General features: G+C 37.4%; 2 protein-coding genes across 2 annotated transcripts in view; one reads left to right on the top strand and one right to left on the bottom strand.

Moving 5' to 3' along the window:
• Positions 1–385: 385 nt before the first annotated feature.
• On the bottom strand, positions 386–3166 carry LOC134741158 (uncharacterized). Its single transcript, XM_063673927.1, has 3 exons — positions 2799–3166; positions 1178–1349; positions 386–641 (listed from the first exon to the last, which is right to left on the bottom strand). The coding sequence occupies exons 1-3, from the start codon at positions 3036–3038 to the stop codon at positions 409–411; spliced, it is 645 nt and encodes a 214-aa protein (XP_063529997.1). The 5' UTR covers positions 3039–3166; the 3' UTR covers positions 386–408.
• Positions 3167–17134: 13968 nt separating this feature from the next.
• The window catches only part of LOC134741076 (homocysteine S-methyltransferase-like), a 44198-nt gene continuing 38665 nt past the window's right edge, over positions 17135–22667 (top strand). The window contains exon 1 of the mRNA XM_063673840.1: positions 17135–17251. The gene's annotated coding sequence lies outside the window, so the exon portion shown is untranslated. The remainder of the gene's footprint in view (positions 17252–22667) is intronic.

Below are 22667 nucleotides of genomic sequence, written 5' to 3' on the forward strand. Positions count from 1 at the left end.
ATTGGCAGATCGGGGCTTTGAGATATCCCGACTCGCACATTATTCACTGAAAACATCATAAAGCCACTACGGGTGCCCGGGAAGGAAATGGGAATCTATGTACCACTGCAGAATATATCTGTTAGGTTTATGGACTTATCAATTACTTGGGAACCCACCAATTTATTCCTTCACTAGTTGTTGGCAACGTGGCATTAATAGTATTTAGACCTTAATGCTCATTCGTAAAATGAGTCACCATGTGGCGGCTTAATTTAAAATGAAACTGATTGCGACATTGTCCCAGATTACCCCAGAAGCCCAGACCCACACACTAGGCATCGGAATTTCTTCACAAATACCTACGAATGCCTATTTACCTATTTTGCGATCCCAGTGTAGCATACGTTTTATCCATTTACTAACTCTTTATAGTTCTTGTTTAATCATGCGATGTATTTGAAGGTACGAGTGTCCCTGGGGCCCCCGGTACCCGAGCGTGTTGGCCCGCACCACGCAGTCGGCCTCCGTGACCGGCATCTCGTGCTGTCGAGCTAGCGCATACGCGGTCAGCTCCTCGCAGGACATCATGCCCATGATACGGCCCACCAGTTTCATGCGCACATCCGCCATGTTTAGGATTGGTCTCGGGTTTGGGCGAGCTGAAAAAAAAAACACGGAAAAGTTTAGTTAAAGTGCGGGGAGTTAGAAGGACTTTATTGTGAATTATCGAATCAAAAATTATCCAGCATCTTGGCTCATCGTCATTAGTCGAACTTCGTATACCGTTTACTCTCAGTTGTCTATTGTTATTTATGTAGAGCGACTAAAACCGCACAGTACCTATAGAAAAAGCAAATTATTTTTTCCAGAAAATCACTTGTAAAATTAGTCCCATGTAGATTTAATAGTGATGCCATCAGGAATGTACATTAAAATCATTTCGGGTATTTCTCCCATTCTGTATATTTTTATAAATGATTTCTAATTATGCATTATAAAATATGTTATACAAGTATACACAATCCTTTCAATTAGTAAAACCTCTTACCGTCGTTAGTGAAATGAAGAGAATGTTTTAACAAAATGTAGCCTATATATTATCATTATGAGGCAAGACGGGCGAGGAAAGTTAAGAGCGGAAATGGCGCACGGTGGGCAAGTTTTGTGGTCGGGGCGGGAAGCACTTTGTGGGTACCTTTATCGCGTTGTTCGGCGATGATGAGGGCGCGGTATGCACCCGGAGTCCCCTGGCGAAGCAACAGAATCTGTAAACCATCTCGAGGCTCCATTAGAAACTCGGCATCCAACCAGGGTATCCCGAAAGCCGGATCTATCGAGTCTACTACAGCTTTTATCCTTTTTAAGCGCTGAAACCCCAATATACATAAATTACTTTAGTAGAAAACAATGCGAACTGACAAAAACAAAGTTAGGAGTTTTCCACTGGACTGGAGAAATAGAGCCGAATCCGTCAGATTTTTCGTATTAATTGTAGGTGTTTAATTGTATTTCGTATTAATGATCATATCGTATCATTTTTAGGTTAAATAAAACACAGCCGCAGAACATTAACGCCAATAGAAATAGTTAACATTTTTCAAATCTTTAGCTTATGATGCATTCATAACATTGCAAAATTGACGATTGAACCGATCATGAAATGTTCTGGTATTGTAGATGGCTAGGTTCCAGTAGGTAATAATTACTTAAAAAACTTAAAAAATCTACCTACTTTTGATTACGTATTTTTTGTGTAGAGAGATTACGTCGTAAATAATATTTTGAAAGCTTTTAATGATAACTATACACAGTGATTTCGTTTTATTAGTCATAACAAAATCATCCTGTATATCTAAACGATTATAATTATGTGGAAGAGATAGTTAAACGCTTATAATTTTAGTCACAAATAAAAGATATGTTTTTAATGTTTTTATTCATAAAAGTCTGCCTATCAAGTCTAACAATTTGAGAACTGTTTGTCCGGTTAGCGTCATTCTGGCAATTGTGTTTATTTGAATAAGACAAAACTGAACACAAGTTTTTGGTAAGTTTTATGAACAAGTGGTTAAATTAGGTTTCAAAGAAATTATCTATAATATGCACTGTTTTTCCAATACATGCGTATTACAGTCAAGGTTTGAACAATTAATTAATCATCCAAATATATTTTAAACGTTTCCTTTAAAATTGTACAATTAGTACCTAACATAATAAAATTGAAGATGAAAAGATGCAAAGATGCTTAATCGTTTACAATGCATGTGCTCGAAAAGTGCGTTTCCTACGGAGCCATATCATGCGGAAAGTACTACTTTTCCGCACTAGTGCTTTTTGTTTTCAATTTATTTTTACAGTACATATGGTTCTACTTTCTCGTACTAGTCCGGAAAAGAGCACTTTTCCGCACTAGTGCTTTTTGTTTTCAATTTTTTAATAATTAAACATATTTGCCATTATATGTTTTTTTTATTTACTCGCACAATGCATAGTAAAACATTGTATGATACACGTGCGTAAAGATGATTTCCGCACTTGTTGCATAAATAGCTAATGTATATTAAATTATTGTATCTGATTCTATCTATTCATTGCTGTACGGTCCATTTTTTATTCTGGTTACTTAAAGATGAATTTTATGAAAGTTTCACTAAGTATATTTAAATTGCGTTAAAGTGTATTCTTTCGACGAAATTAAAAACAAATGAATTAAAAACTTTTTAAGAGTAGGAGTTAAAAAGGAAACCTGAACATTTTATTTGAACACAAAAAAAATGAAAAACATATTTTAGCGTTAATAAGGGAATCAATCTTACCTTAGTTGATAATAACGAGAACACAATGAGTGACAACTCAGTGGTGTCAGCCCATGAGTAAAATATTTTCCACATGGCATCGATTACTTCTGTCGGCTCGAAGTGAGCGTCTCGTTCGAATTCCTCGCAAGATGTAGCGTTCTTCCCCCACCTGGTTCCCGGGGGCTCCAAGACTTGCGGCATTACACCGATGAAAACAATTTCAAATATCCAGATCCACGTAAACATTCTTGTTGCCATTCGGTCGGCAATTTCACTCCCTTGTTTACCAATGCGAGGTTATATAGCCCGTTGCAGCACAGATTCGATATCCGCGCAGATAATCCAAGGATTACGTTACTCGTATAGAAATGAATAATGGTGGTGTTATATGTACAGGTTCTATATGTCATAGTCATAGGTATTAAGGAGCGTTCAACAACGAAGGTATGTAGACGTTACGAGTGTAAGATTTGACACAGTTATGGGTTTGGAATATAAGTAAATATACACTAGAAGCTAGAAGTTACTCAATAATAATGCAAAATTATACGTCTTAGAATTTTAGCATTTATTCTTTGTGGTGTACTAGCCTAAATAATTATTTATAATAAATAAAAAGTAAAGTAAATTTCGTGGAGAAAAATGACTAATTCTTTGAGATCAAATGTAATTTTAGGTAAAGTCTTGGGTAAAGTCGACGCTTCGCCGAATTCCCCGAAATAAAACCGACCAATGTCAGCGCTATTGAACTGAGATAATAAAGGCATTTATTTATTTTTATGGATTCTTTTAGATATCAAACGGCCTTAAAGTGAAATAATATGAGTAAATATCGGTGATTTTTATCTAAACATGATCTTTTCTCTAGTATAAAATATGTCGGTTGGAGCCCCAGCACTTGATGGGTTGTACATAATGTGCATATCTCAATCACCCTATATTCCGTTCTTGTTCATGATTTAACAAATGTTAAATAATTACCTTTTGTTTTATAAAATCATCGCAGTTCATATTTTCATTGCGTTAGTCTTTGACGCGTAATGTTTTTCATTGACATGTCGACAAATATTCATTATTTTGACAACAATAACCTCGAATTACATATTTGTACGATTTAATTGGTCAACATCTGAAACACCAAAGCTACAGTTTAATAGATAATATTTAATGGTTAGTCAACTTATTTAAAACACTTACCTACCTACTAAGGTTTACCTCTAACTAGCAAAGAGGATATAATATTATAGAGCGGTACTGCCATAGTAAATTTTGTAACCACAGTAATATCACTGCCATCTATCGACACACTTTAAAACTAAAAATGAAGATTTATAAAAATACGATAAAATGTATTTAAATATGGATAAATGATTTTTTATTTGCATTAATTATTTTTATTATTTTGACCCATGTTCTTTCACTGATATGCGTTAAAATTGTTAAATAACAAACGAAACCGTCAACGCCCTCTATACGAGAGTAGGCCAAAGGTAGTAGTGACATCTAATCGAGAATCAAATTTTCGTCATTTTCGAGGTACGTTTTTTCCTTAGACTGTATCCATATATTACGGAGTTATATCTATCTTTGCCTCTAGTTTGTAAGAGGCCAATAGTTTTTAAAAGTACATTAGGTTTTCTACCTTGTCATAATAATAATAATTGTGCAACGTGGGGGGGGGGGGGGGGAAGTGAAATATTGTACGAGTCTATATATTCGTCGAATTAAAGACTCGAGTAACAATATTCTTACCCCCGGAGTTACAATGTTTTTCATCACACTTGCAAAGAAAAATACGAAATTTTAAGCGAAATAATTCTTAAACACAGTGACATTTCAGACATTCGTCCGCCATATTGTCATTTTTAGGGTTCCGTACCCAAAGGGTAAAAACGGGACCCTATTACTAAGACTCCACTGTCCGTCCGTTTGTCTGTCCGTCTGTCGCCAGGCTGTATCTCATGAACCGTGATAGCTTGAAATTTTCACAGATGATATATTATATTTACTATATGTACTGTCTGATTAATGTATGTGTAATTCCTGTTCCTCTAATTAATTCGTGCACTACCTGTTTATAAAAAACTTTTGTTCTTCATATCCTGCTACCCTAAGGTTCTCTGGAAGAGATGGCTCACAGCGATAAGACCGCCTGTTGCTATCATTATTTGCATTGTAAATCTGTTTTAAAAATTTTGTTTCTTTGTGGTGCAATAAAGAATATTTATTATTATTTGTATCTCCTTGGATATCACGGGCCTATAAATCCCGGTCTTTTGATAGGCTTGCGTGGGGATATAGATCCAACACGTAGAGGCCCCTTGGAGAGCTTTAATGTCATGTAGAACGCCTGCTGGAACCCGTTCACAGGCGCAACAATAGACACCCATGAACCGGTCGCAGCAGGCATTGGGACTATTGCAGAAAAAGTGAACAGTATACCGGTCTATTGATTGAAGTTTGGGTGGACAATGAGACTGGGCTATTGTAAAGAACTCCGGACACCTGCCATAACAATGTTAATACACGTTATCGAGGCAGGTGGTGACTTGCCGCTGACTAGATGGGCCCCTGAAACTGCCGTCGTGAAGACGACCAGGAGCAACACCGGTGTGAGCGGCTCAGGGGTGTCGAGAGGTGTGCGCCGCTTTCTACCCAGTGGCTGTTAGCAGCCACTGTGCCAACTCGCGTCTTATGCATCTTTCACTTCCACCCCTGGAGCATATAGCTCTTACGACTCCCCTCTGGACGGCCAATGAAGGCAAGCCAGAGCTGAGAGTCCTGCGGGTCCCCTTGGGGTCCACTCCGACCGACGAAGACACGCCGGAGACGGAGACCCTGACCGACTCTCTGGAGCACTCGGGTCCGTGGGGTCGTCACTCCCCAACAGCTCGCCACAAGCTGCCCTGCATAATTATTATATTTCTGTTGCCGCTATAACAACAAATACTAAAAACAGAATAAAATAAATATTTAAGTGGAGCTCCCATACAACAAACGTGATGCAAAATGCCGTTTTTTTGCGTAATGGCACGGAACCCTTGGTGAGCGAGTCCGACTCGCACTTGGCCGGTTTAAAATTAAATTAAATATTTTTAAACATAAACATAACAATTAAATTATAGATTCCGATCATTTTTTTGATAAATATAACATATTTATAAGTCACATACTTAAATAGGTACAAACGGTTCATAATAATTAAATAATTTGCATCTTAACATTTTACATTCCCTTGTTATTATTAGAAAAATACACTTAGGTTAAAGTTACTTTTAAAATAATCTTAACAACATAGTCGTAGGAGGTTGTAAATAATAAATACCTACCAACCTAACTTGACCTGACTTATAACAAGTTTTTTACTTAGAACCTACTTGGTTCGTATGAGTTAGTAACATAATTTAACAAAAAAGCTATAACTCCTGTGGGAGTAAAATGGACTTTAACTCCCGCTGCACTTGCATGAAATAGCACACTTACTGTGCAAGTGTTATAAAAAGTATATTACAGATGTAGTGCATAATTATTTTTCATCGTATTTTCACGGAAACGTACGAACGTGTCTTTCCTATTTCAGTCAGTCTCGGTCTGCCCCCAACGACGGATTTGGTCATTCTTTCAGGTGGTGTACTGGCAGGACCTAAGAACACTCTACGCTTAATATCAGTCCTCGATCTTTTTTTGTTTTCGAGTTATTCAGGATAATGTAAAATAATCAGCGTATCATTGAAAGTGTCATATTTTGTTAACTGTTCAAGTTAGATAAACCAAACAAAATTATATTTGACAATAATAAAATAGACTACAAAATGCATATTTTTAACTTGCATCATGTCCTTATACTTCATTATAAAAAAAAACATTTTTTTCTTTTAATTTTTTTTCTACTTTTCGCGGAGGGTACACCTACAAAAAAAAATGCATGAGTAGCCACTAATACACATACAATAATATTTGCATAAATCTTCGTGCGTCATGTCAAAAAAATACATTATCGAACAAGTAGTTACTAGCATATATAAATAAAGTATCAGTGCAGTGTGAAGATAAGTTAGTATGTAGGTATACAATCTCTTCTAATAAACCTATTGATAATGCATCGACGATGATATGTCAACATTGATAACATTTGACAAATAATATTAATATTAGGTCTTAATTTAATTTAATTTAATCATCCCGATGGAGCCACGTTGGTGCCGTGGAAATTAGGAAGAGCCCTGGGGCCCTATTCGAGATGCACAACTGTCAGTTTCGGCTTCAACATCAGTTCAACAGTGGAATGAATCATTTGTTCATCAACTGTGGAAAGTATCATTTGGTTGTACACCAAAACTCATTCATTGAAAAAATTATGCAACAAAAATCAACTTTGTTTTCTTACTACTATACGGTTTAAAATGGCTCTGAACTCTGCGTGGTTCGGTTTGGTTTCGTTGTCACCTAACTGTGGATTGCTAATGTCAAATTTACCTATTTGACAACACACGATTTCTTCCATTCAACTGAAGTTCAACACGAAACGTCACTTAACGCATGTCGAATACCGCTCCTGGTGTGGGACGCGACGTGCGTTGACACCCTTGCACAGTCCCACATCGGGGCGACCCGCATCCAGGCTGGCGCTGCGGCTGACCAGGCCCAGATTCTCAAGCGCCGCAAATACTCGACCTTAGTTAACGACTATGAGTTTGCGGCGCTCGCAATATAGACTCTGGGTCTTTGGTCATCCGACATGAAGACATTTATGAGAGCTTTGTCGGCACGGCTGGTAGATTCCACAGGGGACCGTAGGGCCGGTGCGTACCTCTCTCAGCGTATCGCCCTAGCGGTACAGAGAGGTAACGCCGCCGGCGTAATGGGGTCCATGCCGCAGGCCGACCTGTTGGACGGGGCATTTTTTTTATGATTGGGTTTTATGTTTTAGGTTAGTTTAATTTTTATACTCTATGTTTAGGTAGTTATTTATCTAATTTTAAATTGTATTCCTACAATTGGACGTAGTTACGCGAAAACGTTCCAACCCACAAGTCACTCGAAAATGAGTTACCATAACCAGGGTACTATTTTTGACATATTACATCATGTGCACACAAAGATGCTAGTATTTTTAGGTTAGTTTCATCAATAAAGTTTGACCCAAATGTTCCAACCCACCATTATGCCAAGGACGTGTACTCAAAATAAAGTAAAAACATTACATGCATACTGAAACATATTGTTAAAAACTCTTAATAGATTAACATATCGTTATAATGTTCCACTTGTCTTGGAACATTATACTAAATTCATAAAACGCACATTTAATTATTTCTTAAATGATCCATGTGGGTTGGAACGTTTTTGCAAAATCTTTATAGATTTTTTATTCATTCAAAAATGTTCCATGTAATTTGAAACCTTTTAGATTAATCCATACTGTTTTTTTAAGCTGCGAAGACTGTTCTAAATAAATTGGAACGTTTTATTATAATATATTATTTTCTAATTTTTTGCTAATGGACTATTTACAATAAAGGTGGCAACATTATTACTCTTTGCTCCCGTAAAATGACAGCACCAACGAAACGCACATGTGAAACGAAACGCCGCCGCGGACCTACTTGTTATCGTAGTGTGAAAACAAATGCCGACAAAGTAAGACGTGCTGCCGTATTGTCTTCTTTTGTTAAATTGGACGTAGTTACGCGAAAACGTTCCAACCCACAACGACCCCATTTTAAGATAAATGCAATTTTGTGTTTTAGTGGTACACTTTTTCCCCGTAATTATTTCAGGCAATATTGGTTTTACTGTGGAATGCCAAACTGGTTATTGAATGATATGCATATTTTTTTGTAAATACATAATACAAGGGGCATATAAATAGGTAAAACGAGTTTGAAACGTTTTTGCTAAATTTAATTTTGTATGAACCTTGTTAAATAGCAATTATGCATAAACGTTCCAAAATGAATTTAAGTGTATTATTTTATAAATATATCTAAAATAAATTTAATATGTAAAATAATAAATAACAATGAGGAACATACAAAAACAACAAAAAAATTTTTAAAATGTATTACAAAAAAAATAGGACGTGATCTTTTGAGCTTAGAACCTATGCCAAAAATTAGCTGATATGGTTCCAAAAGTTATCAAAAACTTATATTAAACATTCAATCATCATCGTATTCTATGATCTCGAAGTCCGGAACTCCACCAAACCCATCAACATCATCAGTAGCTTCTTCATAACATCAATATTATTAAAACCTGTAAAAAAGTTAAACCTCTTCAAGTTTACAAAATGACAAAGACTGATTTTTTTAGTTCAACTAACCTGGAAAAGAAGATTATCAATAGGAAGAAGTTTACAGACTCATCTAAAGTTAGTTGACTACATACAAAAGAAATTAAGTTGGATAAAGATAAAATGTTTTCTATTTTTATGCGGTCTACGATGGAAGACGATTTCATACATAAATACATACATACATACATATAATCACGCCTATTTCCCGGAGGGGTAGGCAGAGACCACGGATTTCTACTTGCTACGATCCTGACATACCTCTTTCGCTTCCTTCACTTTCATAACATTCCTCATACACGCTCGCCGGTTTAGGGTGCTCTTGACCTGGCCTTTCTTCAGGATTTCCCCGATCTGATCAGAGAAAGTCCGCCGAGGTCTGCCCCTTCCAACTCCCGTTTCTACCTCTCCCTTATACACTCTCTTTGTTAGCCTTCTTTCACTCATTATTTCCACGTGTCCAAACCATCTCAACATACCTTTCTTAATTTTTGTCACTACATCTTCGCTCAGTCCACACTTTTCCCTTATCACACTGTTCCTAATTCTATCTTGTAATCTCACACCATACACACTTCTCAACGCTCTCATTTCCACTGCATTCACTTGGCTCTGATGCCTCTTCTGCCATACCCAACTTTCGCTACCATACATAAGTGTAGGCACCAGCACCCCTCTATGCACAGCCAACCGTGCCTTTTGCGACACCTTCGTTGTCGACCAATGAGTTGAAAATTGATAAAAGAATAAAGCGAGAACTGCAATACATAAAAGAATCTGATTTTTGTTTATTGTGGCCTAATGGCAAACCGATTGCTCCAGCGAAATTAGTGGACTTACAATCCATGTACCACTACATACCTGAGGATTGCCTTAAATTTTATAGAACGCTTCAAAGTTCTGAAGAAGCTACTGATGATGTTGATGGGTTTGGTGGAGTTCCGGACTTCGAGATCATAGAATACGATGATGATTAAATGTTTAATATAAGTTTTTGATAACTTTTGGAACCATATCAGCTAATTTTTGGCATAGGTTCTAAGCTCAAAAGATCACATCCTATTTTTTTGTAATACATTTTCAATTTTTTTTGTTGTTTTTGTATGTTCCTCATTGTTATTTATTATTTTACATATTAAATGTATTTTAGATATATATTTATAAAATAATACACTTAAATTCGTTTTGGAACGTTTATGCATAATTGCTATTTAACAAGGTTCATACAAAATTAAATTTAGCAAAAATGTTTCAAACTCGTTTTACCTATTTATATGCCCCTTGTATTATGTATTTACAAAAAATATGCATATCATCCAATAACCAGTTTGGCATTCCACAGTAAAACCAATAGTATTTGCCTGAAATAATTACAGGGAAAAAGTGTACCGCTAAAACACAAAATTGCGTTTATCTCAAAATGGGGTCGCTGTGGGTTGGAACGTTTTCGCGTAACTACGTCCAATTAAAAAAATACATTCAATGTGTAATTAATTGTATCTCATGAATATAATATAAATTTAATCATATATTATTATGTAATTCGTTTTAAATGTTTTAGCCTCATATGGAAATATTTTCTAGATTAAATAATTTCATTCATTCATTCATTCATATACATTTTAATTATCATTATAAAAGTAGCACCGTCTGGCGTGTAAAGAGCTTCAAATAACAATGGAAGATTTTATTCCCTTCCGAAAAATATTTATCACTACTGCAACTGGTGCAGTTCGCGCTAGATACGCTGAGCGAGCTCAGTCGTAAACCACGTTTCCCAGTAGGACTCCCCCATTATCCTAATATGTAATGCGGACTGTAGGTATAGTATGAATCTTCTCAAATGATTTTTATGTCTCAGACCCTAATCTGTTAAACAAATGCCATTGTTTGTTTTCTGCGAGAAGAAACAATGGCTTTTGTTTAACAGATTACCGTCTTAGGCATAAAAATAATTTCAGAAGATGTAGACTATACACGCTCGTCGAGAGCCTCGGCACCGCTCCGATCCAATCGAAGAGGCGTGAGCCGCGCGAGACGAGTAAGAGCGAGATGAGAAGGGAGCAGTATGTACACACTTGTTCTCGGCCTGTCTCGGGGTGTCTCCACGAGTGTGTACTGCCGGCATAAAACTTCTCCAGAAAGATATACGTTTTCAGATTTTATTTTATATTTAAATAACAAAGGTAAGGGGTCGTTGATTAATTTACAAAAATGTATAATTAGTAATTACCTATACTTAGGGATCATCCATTAATTACGTCACACGAATTTCTAGGTTTTTTTGACCCCTCGTCCTTGTCACACTTGATCACATTTGGCAACCCCCCCCCCCCCCCCCCCGTTTATACGTTACATTTTTTCAACGAAATTAGCAAATCGAAGTACATGTTATTAATACTTTATCAAAATATAAAATTACTAATATTTTAAAATATTAGTAATTTTATAACCCAAAACTGATTAGGAAAAAAATTAAACGAATAAAAACGATTATCATTCCAAAAACTTGTTAATTAACTGTACAGCGAATAAAATAATTTAAATAAAATTTCGGTTACTGATGAAGTTAAAGTGACGACATAAAGTTTGTGACTCCCACCTCCCCCTTGTTACAATATGTCACATTTTCTTGACCCCCTCCCACCCCTAAACGTGTGATGTAATTACTGGATTAATCAACTACTTATTATTACTTAATAATATAATACTTGCTTATACATACAGTATACTTATATTTAATTTAATTACCAAGTGCCTAATACGAAAATTCTATGAACAGTGATAATAGATAAACAAAACAAAAGCAAGTTTTGGCTCAAACCTGACGTCTAAGTATACCTAGTAAGAAAACTGATATACCTATGTGCAGTTAGTGCAACATATATAGCTGATAATATATGCTATATAGTTATTATAGTATTATTACAACAAATGTTGGTTGCAACGTGCGCAGCGAGCGACGGGGGATTACATAACCACCAGTCATCATCTTAAATAATGTATGTATAAGCATAATTCAATATCTTCGCGTAGCGTAGGGACTGGCGCAGCGCTGGCCTCTTACTCGGTTTCCATATTGTTCCACATTTTCAGAATGGATTTTTACAGCGCTTTCTCAATATTCAATTTCATTGTTTAAACAACGAAATTGGATTGTCGGAAGAAATTCTTATGGTCGTATAAATAGTAGGTACTCAGCATTGCGGCGAATCAGCTTTTCAGGTCATCGCTTAAAAGTTTAAAGTGGGTGTATGTAGATAGATAGGTAGGTGTGTGTGTAGGATAATTATTTGGGAACTTCGAGCGGCAGAGGAGGGGTGGTGGGGGGATAATGGCGCCTACGACATCTGAATTTCTATTAAGAGCAAACAAGATTGCTAACAAGCTTGTGGGTTATTTGGTTTCTGGGGAATAAATTATCTTATTTCTGTGGTAACCATACAACGGCTCGTGCTACTGATAAATGGGTGATAATACAACATGTGATAATCTGATAACAGTCGCAGTTAGTAACTACCTACACTATAGAACGATTTAATAATGTACCTTTGATATTAAGTATATAATATTATCTATGTATCTCATAATGGTTTCGTTTTTTCTGATATGAAAATGAGCGTCTGGCATTTCACGTTATATCTCGCTGTCTAAAAGTCTAGCTAAACTTCCAACTGTGCAGGGAACGTAACAATTGGATTTTAATTCAATTTTCACTCACCATGAAATAATCATGTTAAACAGTCCAAACTGTTTCTCGTTCAAACTTAAATCATATTGTATCAGTGGCTTCAGATACCTAACCAGGCAACGGATAGACGTAATTGACTTGCATGAGGCAGCTATTGTGATTTTAGTTCTGTTTCTAATTCCAGGCAACATTCATAACAAACTATATATACCCTGTAGCATGTCATAGTAAAGAGAATTAAAATAAATCCTTAGGATGAGAGGCTGCTAATAAATTATAAACCAATACAGCTGAGCAATGAAGTTGGAGGTCCGGGGTTTAAATCCCGGTACGGCATTATTCTTTGCGCGATGTTCTTGTATTATGGATGTTTCCTATGTAGGTATTTAAGAATTCTAATACTAAATACAAACTCTATAAAATCGTATTATCAAAGAGACGACGTTTTCTTAGTTTGGACGTATTTAATCACCGACAGAGAAGAAAACTAGGATAAAATAAACAGTTGATTAGCTGTTAAAATGTTTTCCTTTATATCAATTAAAAATACGAAATACCTACCTATATACTTACCTACAGCCGTTTTAAGGACCTGGTCTTAACAAATTGTAATTATATTTTTATTAGCTTTCAATTATGAGTAAAATGCGCTATTATATAGTAGATAAGTGAGGTAATAAAATATATAGGTAGGTATGTATTTCATACGAATGTAAGCATTGAATACGTGCCAAGTTATATTATTATGAATTTACGGCCCACATGATTACTATACAAGTCGTGGCTACACATCGGTGAAACACGCGTGGTGAATGACCTCTCAACGACCGATAGCAATAATTTGACACTGGTTTTAAGCCCACGACAAGACTAGCGTGGCAGTTTAGCATTGTGATATTGATCTTTCCAATGACTGTCGTGAACCTGTTGTTCAGAAGAGAGTTTTTAAAACCCCTGGTTAGGGTTCCGTAGTCAACCAGGAACCCTTATAGTTTCGCCATGTCCGTCTATCTGTCCGGCCGAGGCTTTTCTCCTAATTGCTAACTAAATCAATCATGCCGACAAAGTGGTAAAAAAACCCGAGAAAACAAAATTACACGTAAAGTAGGGTTGAAATTTTTTCCCTTCAATCCTTTGGTGTTTGTTGGATAGGTCTTTCAAAACGACTAGGGGTTTTCCACAAACATTTTTTGATAAAGTCAATATTTTCGGAAATAACCGAAACAAATAAAATATGAGAGCCCGACGCCAGTTCCTTTAACTTTTGAACCATGGGTCCAATATCAAAAAAATCGTAAAAGTAGAGCTTAATAAAGACATTCAATGAAAACTATATCAAACATAATCAATTAAGCCGTTTCTGAGTTATCGTAATTTTTTGTCCATTCTTAGTAAAAAGACTTAAGTACAAAGTGCCGCAAACCACATGATACTTACTATAATATCCCCCGTTCAAGGCAGTCTATTGTGGCGAACTGGTATAACAACGGAGCCCTACACTGAGCATGGCCCGACATGCCCTTGGCCGGTTTTTTAATTCATTTAGATCACTCAGCGAACTTAAAATCGCTGGGCAGTGTGATCAGTTACAAAAACTGGTACCTATGAATCATTCAAGAATTCAAAATGTTGTAATGGTAGTCGACTGTAGGTAGAAGAGAAAAGTTTTTCATCTCCATGGAAACTTACTTATATTATATGCAGGGGTGTAGGTAGCATTGGCTTTAATTGATTGATTTATATTATAACTTCGTAAAGACGGGCCTTAAGGGCATAAGAATGGTGCCAGTTCAGCGGTGTCATTTTGGGTGTCACGCACATATTCGAGTCAATCGTGCAGTCTGACGCAACTATTTGCGACCAATCGCGCGCGTGATGCGAACTCATCAATCAATCGCGTTGTAGCATTCCACCCAGGCACGCTAAACGAGAATGTTCTGTCGAAATTATATGAACGGGCCTATCTTTACTTTGGAAATCATTGGAGCAAAGTTGTTAGCTGCAACCTGAGACTATATATCTGATCCGTTGATGTAGGGGCATTGTAATATAACTGAGGGCTGTTCCCTAGGGGGGACTGGTAAACTTAATTTTCAATCATGGATTTTGATAAATAATTAGGATTACTTAAGTACAATCAAGCCTAATTAAGTTTCAAACCTAAGTATGGCAACGGCATGAGCATTGGACCCTTAAACTGACAGATACCAGATGGACACTTTTTCCTTAATGTCCTTTTATTGTGTAAAATTACTTGGTGGCCCTTAGTTTCTATAATATGATACATATTAGAATTAATGTTCATTACCCTTTACTATTAATCTAATACGTCACACTAATTTATTTAAATTAATTTTATTGAATCTGACGCTACCAACACGCTTTGCCCTATCTGCCGAATTAATCGTGTTCGAAAGTAACACAAACGTTATTGCGGTGCGTAGACAAGATGCCAATCGTTCATGCGCCGTAGCGTAGCGTAACTGTTATCTCTCTCTATCACTCTTCCATATTAGTGCGACAAAGAGACAGTTGCGTTTCGTTCGCTACGGAGCGTTAACGATTGGCATCTTGTCTACGCACCCAGGGCTAAGTGTGAGATGAGTCTGGCTAGGTGTCTGATTAGATAGAGATCGTATTTTAATTTTAGCACGGTAGTACTCACGGCATTGTTAAGTAATTTTGTTGTTGATACCAATTGTGTGTTGACGCCGTGAGCTTGCATTCATTCCTGCTGTGAACGGAACATGGGCGGGATAACCTCGTCTAAATAAAATCAAAGATAGATATAACTCCGTAATAGATGGATACAGTCTAAGGAAAAAACGTGCCTCGAAAATCAAGAAAATTTGACTCTCGATCAGAGGGCGCTACTAGCTTTGGCCTTCTGTCGTATAGATGGCGGTGACGGTTTCGCTTGTTATTTAACAATTTTTACGCATATCAGTGAAAGAACATGGGTCAAAATCATAAAAATAATTAATGCAAATAAAAAAATCATTTATCCATATTTAAATACATTTTATCGTATTTTTATAAATCTTCATTTTTGGTTTTAAAGTGTGTCGATAGATGGCAGTGAATTTACTGTGGTTACAAAATTTACTACGACAGTACCGCTCTAGTATAAGTTACTCTATGATAATATACATGTCTCCAGTATCAAGCTTGCCCTATCAAACTTCTATACTTATACCCACTAATTAAGTTAGATGAACTTTCTGTACCTATCTGCAAAATAATTATTAAGTATTATTAAGTAATTTAACTAAAAATTATATTCAACTGTTGTCATCGAAAAGTCACAAAGTATTATTTTCATTTATCGTGTGCTAGGTATTTTGGCCACCCAACAGTAGGTATGTTGCTCTGCTGATAACTCTATTAATACCTATCTATCTCCTCTCGGACCAACTGCCATCGCAATGTATTGCGCCCAGTGGTACAGTTACAGTTTTATTGGAAAAAAATATAATATCAGGGAGAATATAGAAGTAAGAATCGACGGTTTATTGACGGTAAAAAAACTTTTTGAGTCAATAATTAATTTATAAACGTTTAAATACTTTTTTTCTACCTAAACTTTTAATATTTTTGTACAATTACAAAAGGTTGTGATTTGTTTCATATTACTAGTTTTTATTAAAAACTTCATTAACAAGAATGGGCATCAAATATCTGTAAGTACATACATGAAATAATATTTTGTATTTATTAAGAATAATTATGAGTATAAAACAAATGAAAAGGAAAATTTCTATTACAACAAAACTAATATTAAATTAATTAATTTATAAACTGAAATAGATGTCATATTTATATTAAGGAGTCAATTAATTTAATTAACATGTTATTAGAAAGCAATTTCTAATTGAACTTCAACTGTACATATTTTATTTAGGTACCTACTTGACTAGAGGCAATTTAATACCGTATTTAGTAAACGTATGAAGTGCAGGTACTGCAGGCACCTAACTAGCCATTTGACTAACCAAAAATATAAGTTAGTAAACTGTTAAATTCAACTTGTCACGAAGATTTGATCACATCGATCATAAATATCGACATTTTGTTTTTAGTGAAAGTAGGTACATTATAAATAGGTATCATATAGCATATAACTAAACAGGCAAAACGTCGTTAAGGCCGGTTGGTCTAGCTTGTTGACATGTGACACAACCCTGTTAAATAATGATTTAAGTACCTATTCATTATGTTAATATTGTTGTTGCTCCGTAAATGTTTCATTTTCAATAATTAAGCGAACTTCGATTCTTATTTAAACTAATGTGGTATTTTGTCCAGAAATAAAGGTAGATTAACCTTGTGCGCGGAGCCGCCGCGCCGGTACAAACTTGCGATACGCGTGTGTTTGCGATAGTGTTTGTCTGCGCCTCGTGTCGCCTTGTTGGCTCTCTAGTAAACATAGACTCATCTAAATATTCTATTCGAATATTCGCTTAGAATAAAGGTCCAGATTTATACGTAAGTATTTATTTTTGTTTTATATTTTGATGTATTCGGAAAAGTTTTGTCATGATACCTCAAAGTAAAACTGAGAAGTAGGTAATAAAATAAATAAATTGGTATTGTTGTAGCTCACATTGTTATTCGGAATTCGATAAAAATTTGAATGAGATTATTAATTATTGTTTTCTTAAAGGTCATCCGGAAAATAATATATCGGTGTAGGTATATGTATAGATATTTAGGTATACATTTTGATTTATTTTGTGGTTTTTCAATAGGTTTTATTTGTGTGCTTTTTTGTAGCATACCTAACAAAGTTTATTTTTTTATTTATGTAAAGCTAGGTGTATTTTAAGATGTGTATTTTCTGTACGTACAGATTTATGTATTGATTACTTATCAGCCGGCTTCGCATATTTAACTTAGTGATATATTAAGATAGTTTACTCAAGTGGTTGTCTAATGTATTCAAGATATTTCGTTGCCAACCAAGTATTAGCGATTTTGGCGACTGTGTTCGCACGTCTTATGGTCGGGGAGCCCAAGAGGGGACTTTTGGAGTAACTCGAGCGCGTCTGTTATTGGGGATACCTTGCATCCTGTTGAGTACCTCCACCATGTATGCGTTCTTGACACCGAGCAGGGAGTCAAGTACAGCCCATTAGAATAGTAATAAATATCGCCACCTTGAAATCCTCGTGCGCCTCAGATTAAGATACGGTGGATTAATTACTTGTTAAATATTGCCCATTTCAATAATCTGACGATTTTAGCAATCCGTAAGCGAGTGGCAGGGTCATAAAATTGCAAAAAAAAATCGCGACCTTACTCGATTGCGTTCGATTTTCATTTTATTTTAAAGGGAATAATGCAAGAATAACTAAATAAAAAAAATCTGCCGATTTGACCAAGCAGAAGTGTCAAAAATCGTTTATGAAGTTTAGTGTATCCAGCTCTTTTTTCCTTAAACCTTTTCACTATCTCTGACTCTTTGTAAATTAAGCTCTTTTATAGATTTTATCTAGGTTAAGTATAACTTACGGGTGTGAAATTTTATTATCATTTATATTTTTAGTTGTTGCAATATTTTTTCTCTCTTAATAAATAAGGAAACTGCACCACATTATCGTCAGATTAAGGTAAGGTAAGACATAACTACATCAATCTGAACCTGTCTGTACTCTGTATAAATAATCTGATACGCTCGAGTATTTCAAGATGGCGGTTTTTTTTTTGCAACTTTGGGACTCTGCCATTTGCCTACGGATCGCTGAAATCGTCAGATTATTGAAATATACACTTTATTAGGGTCCATTCAATAACCCCTTTGTATTCAAAATTATTTTTTTCCAAATTTTCTACCCTTCCGTATATGGCCACCCTGCCTATGTAAACCGGCAGATTAACATACCCTTGTTATCAAAGACATAATGTACGACTGACACTACCAATATCTGACGCGCTCCACGTGGTGTTTTTTTTTACATTTAAAAAAATCTGTAGACGCTTTCCTGCTCGCTAAAAAAGAAAATGTTATATAACATTTTTTTTCTTCCGATCATCTAATCTTCTATCATCATCTAATTCTTTCGATTCCAATAGGTCTCTACCTTAGAGGATATAACCAAACGGAGTAGCCATTAACAGGCGTTCCCCTCTGTCGAAAATAGTCGGCCAATGGTCATACACAATGTATGGACTGACGTTTATCTGACATGGCTATTTTTGACGTTACCATTGACGTTCATTGACATTTGACGTTCCCCTCCCCCGCAAGAATTGGCAGACTTTTTTGTACATCAAATGACAGACAAGGAGGCGTCTCCGTTGCAGCGTTGGTTATATCCTCCTAGGTCTCTACGACGCTCGAGTACACATTTAGCATCGTCGCCTCCCCTGCTATTACTCACATTTCTGAATTAATCGATAATTTATTGCTCGCTTTCACAAATGAGTTGGTAACCAAGTGTGTGACAAACTGATTATTTAAATTAAATAAATTATGAATTGTAAACACCATATATATATAATTATTTATTTATACAAGGAATTCCAACAGCTATAAAATATTAGTTTATATGAGTTAATATAAACAATTTTTACGGCCTCCTAGCCTAGTCAGTAGTGACCCTGCCAACGAAACAGAAAGTCCTGGGTTTGAATCCTGGTAAGGGCATCATTTATTCCTGAGTTATGGATGTTTTCTATGTAGGTATATACATATTTATTTATAACAACTATACATGGTGAAATTTTATCCACCAGCCATACTCTGCGTAGTGGGACTCTTTTATTATGGGATCAATGCCGAGATCGCGAAAAAAAAATTGGCTGTCCCATAAAAATCAGCAGCATCAGTGTTGGCCGTAATTGTTAATTTTAATTAACCATTGATCAATTTTATTAACCATTAGTTCCGCCATTAACCAATTGCATTAAAGTTAATTCGGATTAAAGTTAATTCGGATTAAATTTTTGAGACGTTAATGGCCATTGAAGTTAATTCGGATTAACTTTAATTCGGATTAACTTCAATGGGCATGAAAGTCAAATAATTAATCCGAATTACTCTCAATTTGGATTAACGTCTAATAAAATTACATTCGTGATATTTTAAAATGAGAGAGCAAAATGACCCTGACTGAACCCTGGCAGTAGTAGCAGTACCTACCTACTACCTAGTAGAATTCTGGTTTGGTGCAACACAGACATACGCGGTTTTGGTCATTTAAATCGTCTTGATGAGCACTTCGGAGAGCCGTACCCATGATAGAGCTGATGCTGAACCCTGGCAGTACCTAATGGATCTAAGGTTTGGTGCAACATAGGCACAGGCTGTTTTAGTCATCCGACTCGTCTTGATGAGCACTTCGGAGAGCCATACCCATGATAGAGCTGATGCTGAACCCTGGCAGTACCTAATGGATCTAAGGTTTGGTGCAACATAGGCACAGGCTGTTTTAGTCATCCGACTCGTCTTGATGAGCACTTCGGAGAGCCATACCCATGATAGAGCTGATGCTGAACCCTGGCAGTACCTAATGGATCTAAGGTTTGGTGCAACATAGGCACACGCTGTTTTAGTCATCCGACTCGTCTTGATGAGCACTTATGAGAGCAGTACCCATAATGGAGCTGATGCTGAACCCTGGCAGTACCTAGCGGAACTAAGGTTTGGTGCAACGTAGGCACACGCTGTTTTAGTCATCCGACTCGTCTTGATGAGCACTTAGGAGAGCAGTACCCATGATAGAGCTGATGCTGAACCCTGGCAGTACCTAGTGGATCTAAGGTTTGGTGCATCATAGGGACACGCTGTTTTAGTCACCCGACTCGTCTTGATAAGCACTTAGGAGAGCGGTACCCATGATAGAGCTGATGCTGAACCCTGGCAGTACCTAGTGGATCTAAGGTTTGGTGCAATATAGGCACACGCTGTTTTAGTCACCCGACTCGTCTTGATGAGCACTTAGGAGAGCGGTACCCATGATAGAGCTGATGCTGAACCCTGGCAGTACCTAGTGGATCTAAGGTTTGGTGCAACATAGGCACACGCTGTTTTAGTCACCCGACTCGTCTTGATGAGCACTTAGGAGAGCAGTACCCATGATAGAGCTGATGCTGAACCCTGGCAGTACCTAGTGGATCTAAGGTTTGGTGCAACATAGGCACACGCTGTTTTAGTCACCCGACTCGTCTTGATGAGCACTTAGGAGAGCAGTACCCATGATAGAGCTGATGCTGAACCCTGGCAGTACCTAGTGGATCTAAGGTTTGGTGCAACATAGGCACACGCTGTTTTAGTCACCCGACTCGTCTTGATGAGCACTTAGGAGAGCAGTACCCATAATGGAGCTGATGCTGAACCCTGGCAGTACCTCGCGGAACTAAGGTTTGGTGCAACATAGGCACACGCTGTTTTAGTCATCCGATTCGTCTTGATGAACACTTAGGAGAGCAGTACCCATGATAGAGCTGATGCTGAACCCTGGAACTACCTAGTGGATCTAAGGTTTGGTGCAACATAGGCACACGCTGTTTTAGTCACCTGACTCGTCTTGATGAGCACTTAGGAGAGCAGTACCCATAATGGAGCTGATGCTGAACCCTGGCAGTACCTAGCGGAACTAAGGTTTGGTGCAACATAGGCACACGCTGTTTTAGTCATCCGACTCGTCTTGATGAGCACTTAGGAGTGCAGTACCCATGATAGAGCTGATGCTGAACCCTGGCAGTACCTAATGGATCTAAGGTTTGGTGCAACATAGGCACACGCTGTTTTAGTCATCCGACTCGTCTTGATGAGCACTTAGGAGAGCAGTACCCATGATAGAGCTGATGCTGAACCCTGGCAGTACCTAATGGATCTAAGGTTTGGTGCAACATAGGCACACGCTGTTTTAGTCATCCGACTCGTCTTGATGAGCACTTATGAGAGCAGTACCCATAATGGAGCTGATCCTGAACCCTGGCAGTACCTAGCGGAACTAAGGTTTGGTGCAACGTAGGCACACGCTGTTTTAGTCATCCGACTCGTCTTGATGAGCACTTAGGAGAGCAGTACCCATGATAGAGCTGATGCTGAACCCTGGCAGTACCTAGTGGATCTAAGGTTTGGTGCAATATAGGCACACGCTGTTTTAGTCACCCGACTCGTCTTGATGAGCACTTAGGAGAGCAGTACTCATAATGTAGCTGATGCTGAACCCTGGCAGTACCTAGCGGAACTAAGGTTTGGTGCAACATAGGCACACGCTGTTTTAGTCATCCGACTCGTCTTGATGAGCACTTGGAAGAGCAGTACCCAAGATAGAGCTGATGCTGGACCCTGGCAGTACCTAATGGATCTAAGGTTTGGTGCAACATAGGCACAGGCTGTTTTAGTCATCCGACTCGTCTTGATGAGCACTTCGGAGAGCCATACCCATGATAGAGCTGATGCTGAACCCTGGCAGTACCTAATGGATCTAAGGTTTGGTGCAACATAGGCACACGCTGTTTTAGTCATCCGACTCGTCTTGATGAGCACTTAGGAGAGCAGTACCCATGATAGAGCTGATGCTGAACCCTGGCAGTACCTAATGGATCTAAGGTTTGGTGCGACATAGGCACACGCTGTTTTAGTCATCCGACTCGTCTTGATGAGCACTTATGAGAGCAGTACCCATAATGGAGCTGATGCTGAACCCTGGCAGTACATAGTGGATCTAAGGTTTGGTGCAACATAGGCACGCGCTGTTTAGGTCATCCGACTCGTCTTGATGAGCACTTATGAGAGCAGTACCCATAATGGAGCTGATGCTGAACCCTGGCAGTACCTAGCGGAACTAAGGTTTGGTGCAACGTAGGCACACGCTGTTTTAGTCATCCGACTCGTCTTGATGAGCACTTAGGAGAGCAGTACCCATGATAGAGCTGATGCTGAACCCTG

Source organism: Cydia strobilella, chromosome 4 (genome assembly GCF_947568885.1).
Source record: "Cydia strobilella chromosome 4, ilCydStro3.1, whole genome shotgun sequence".
NCBI lineage: Eukaryota > Metazoa > Arthropoda > Insecta > Lepidoptera > Tortricidae > Cydia > Cydia strobilella.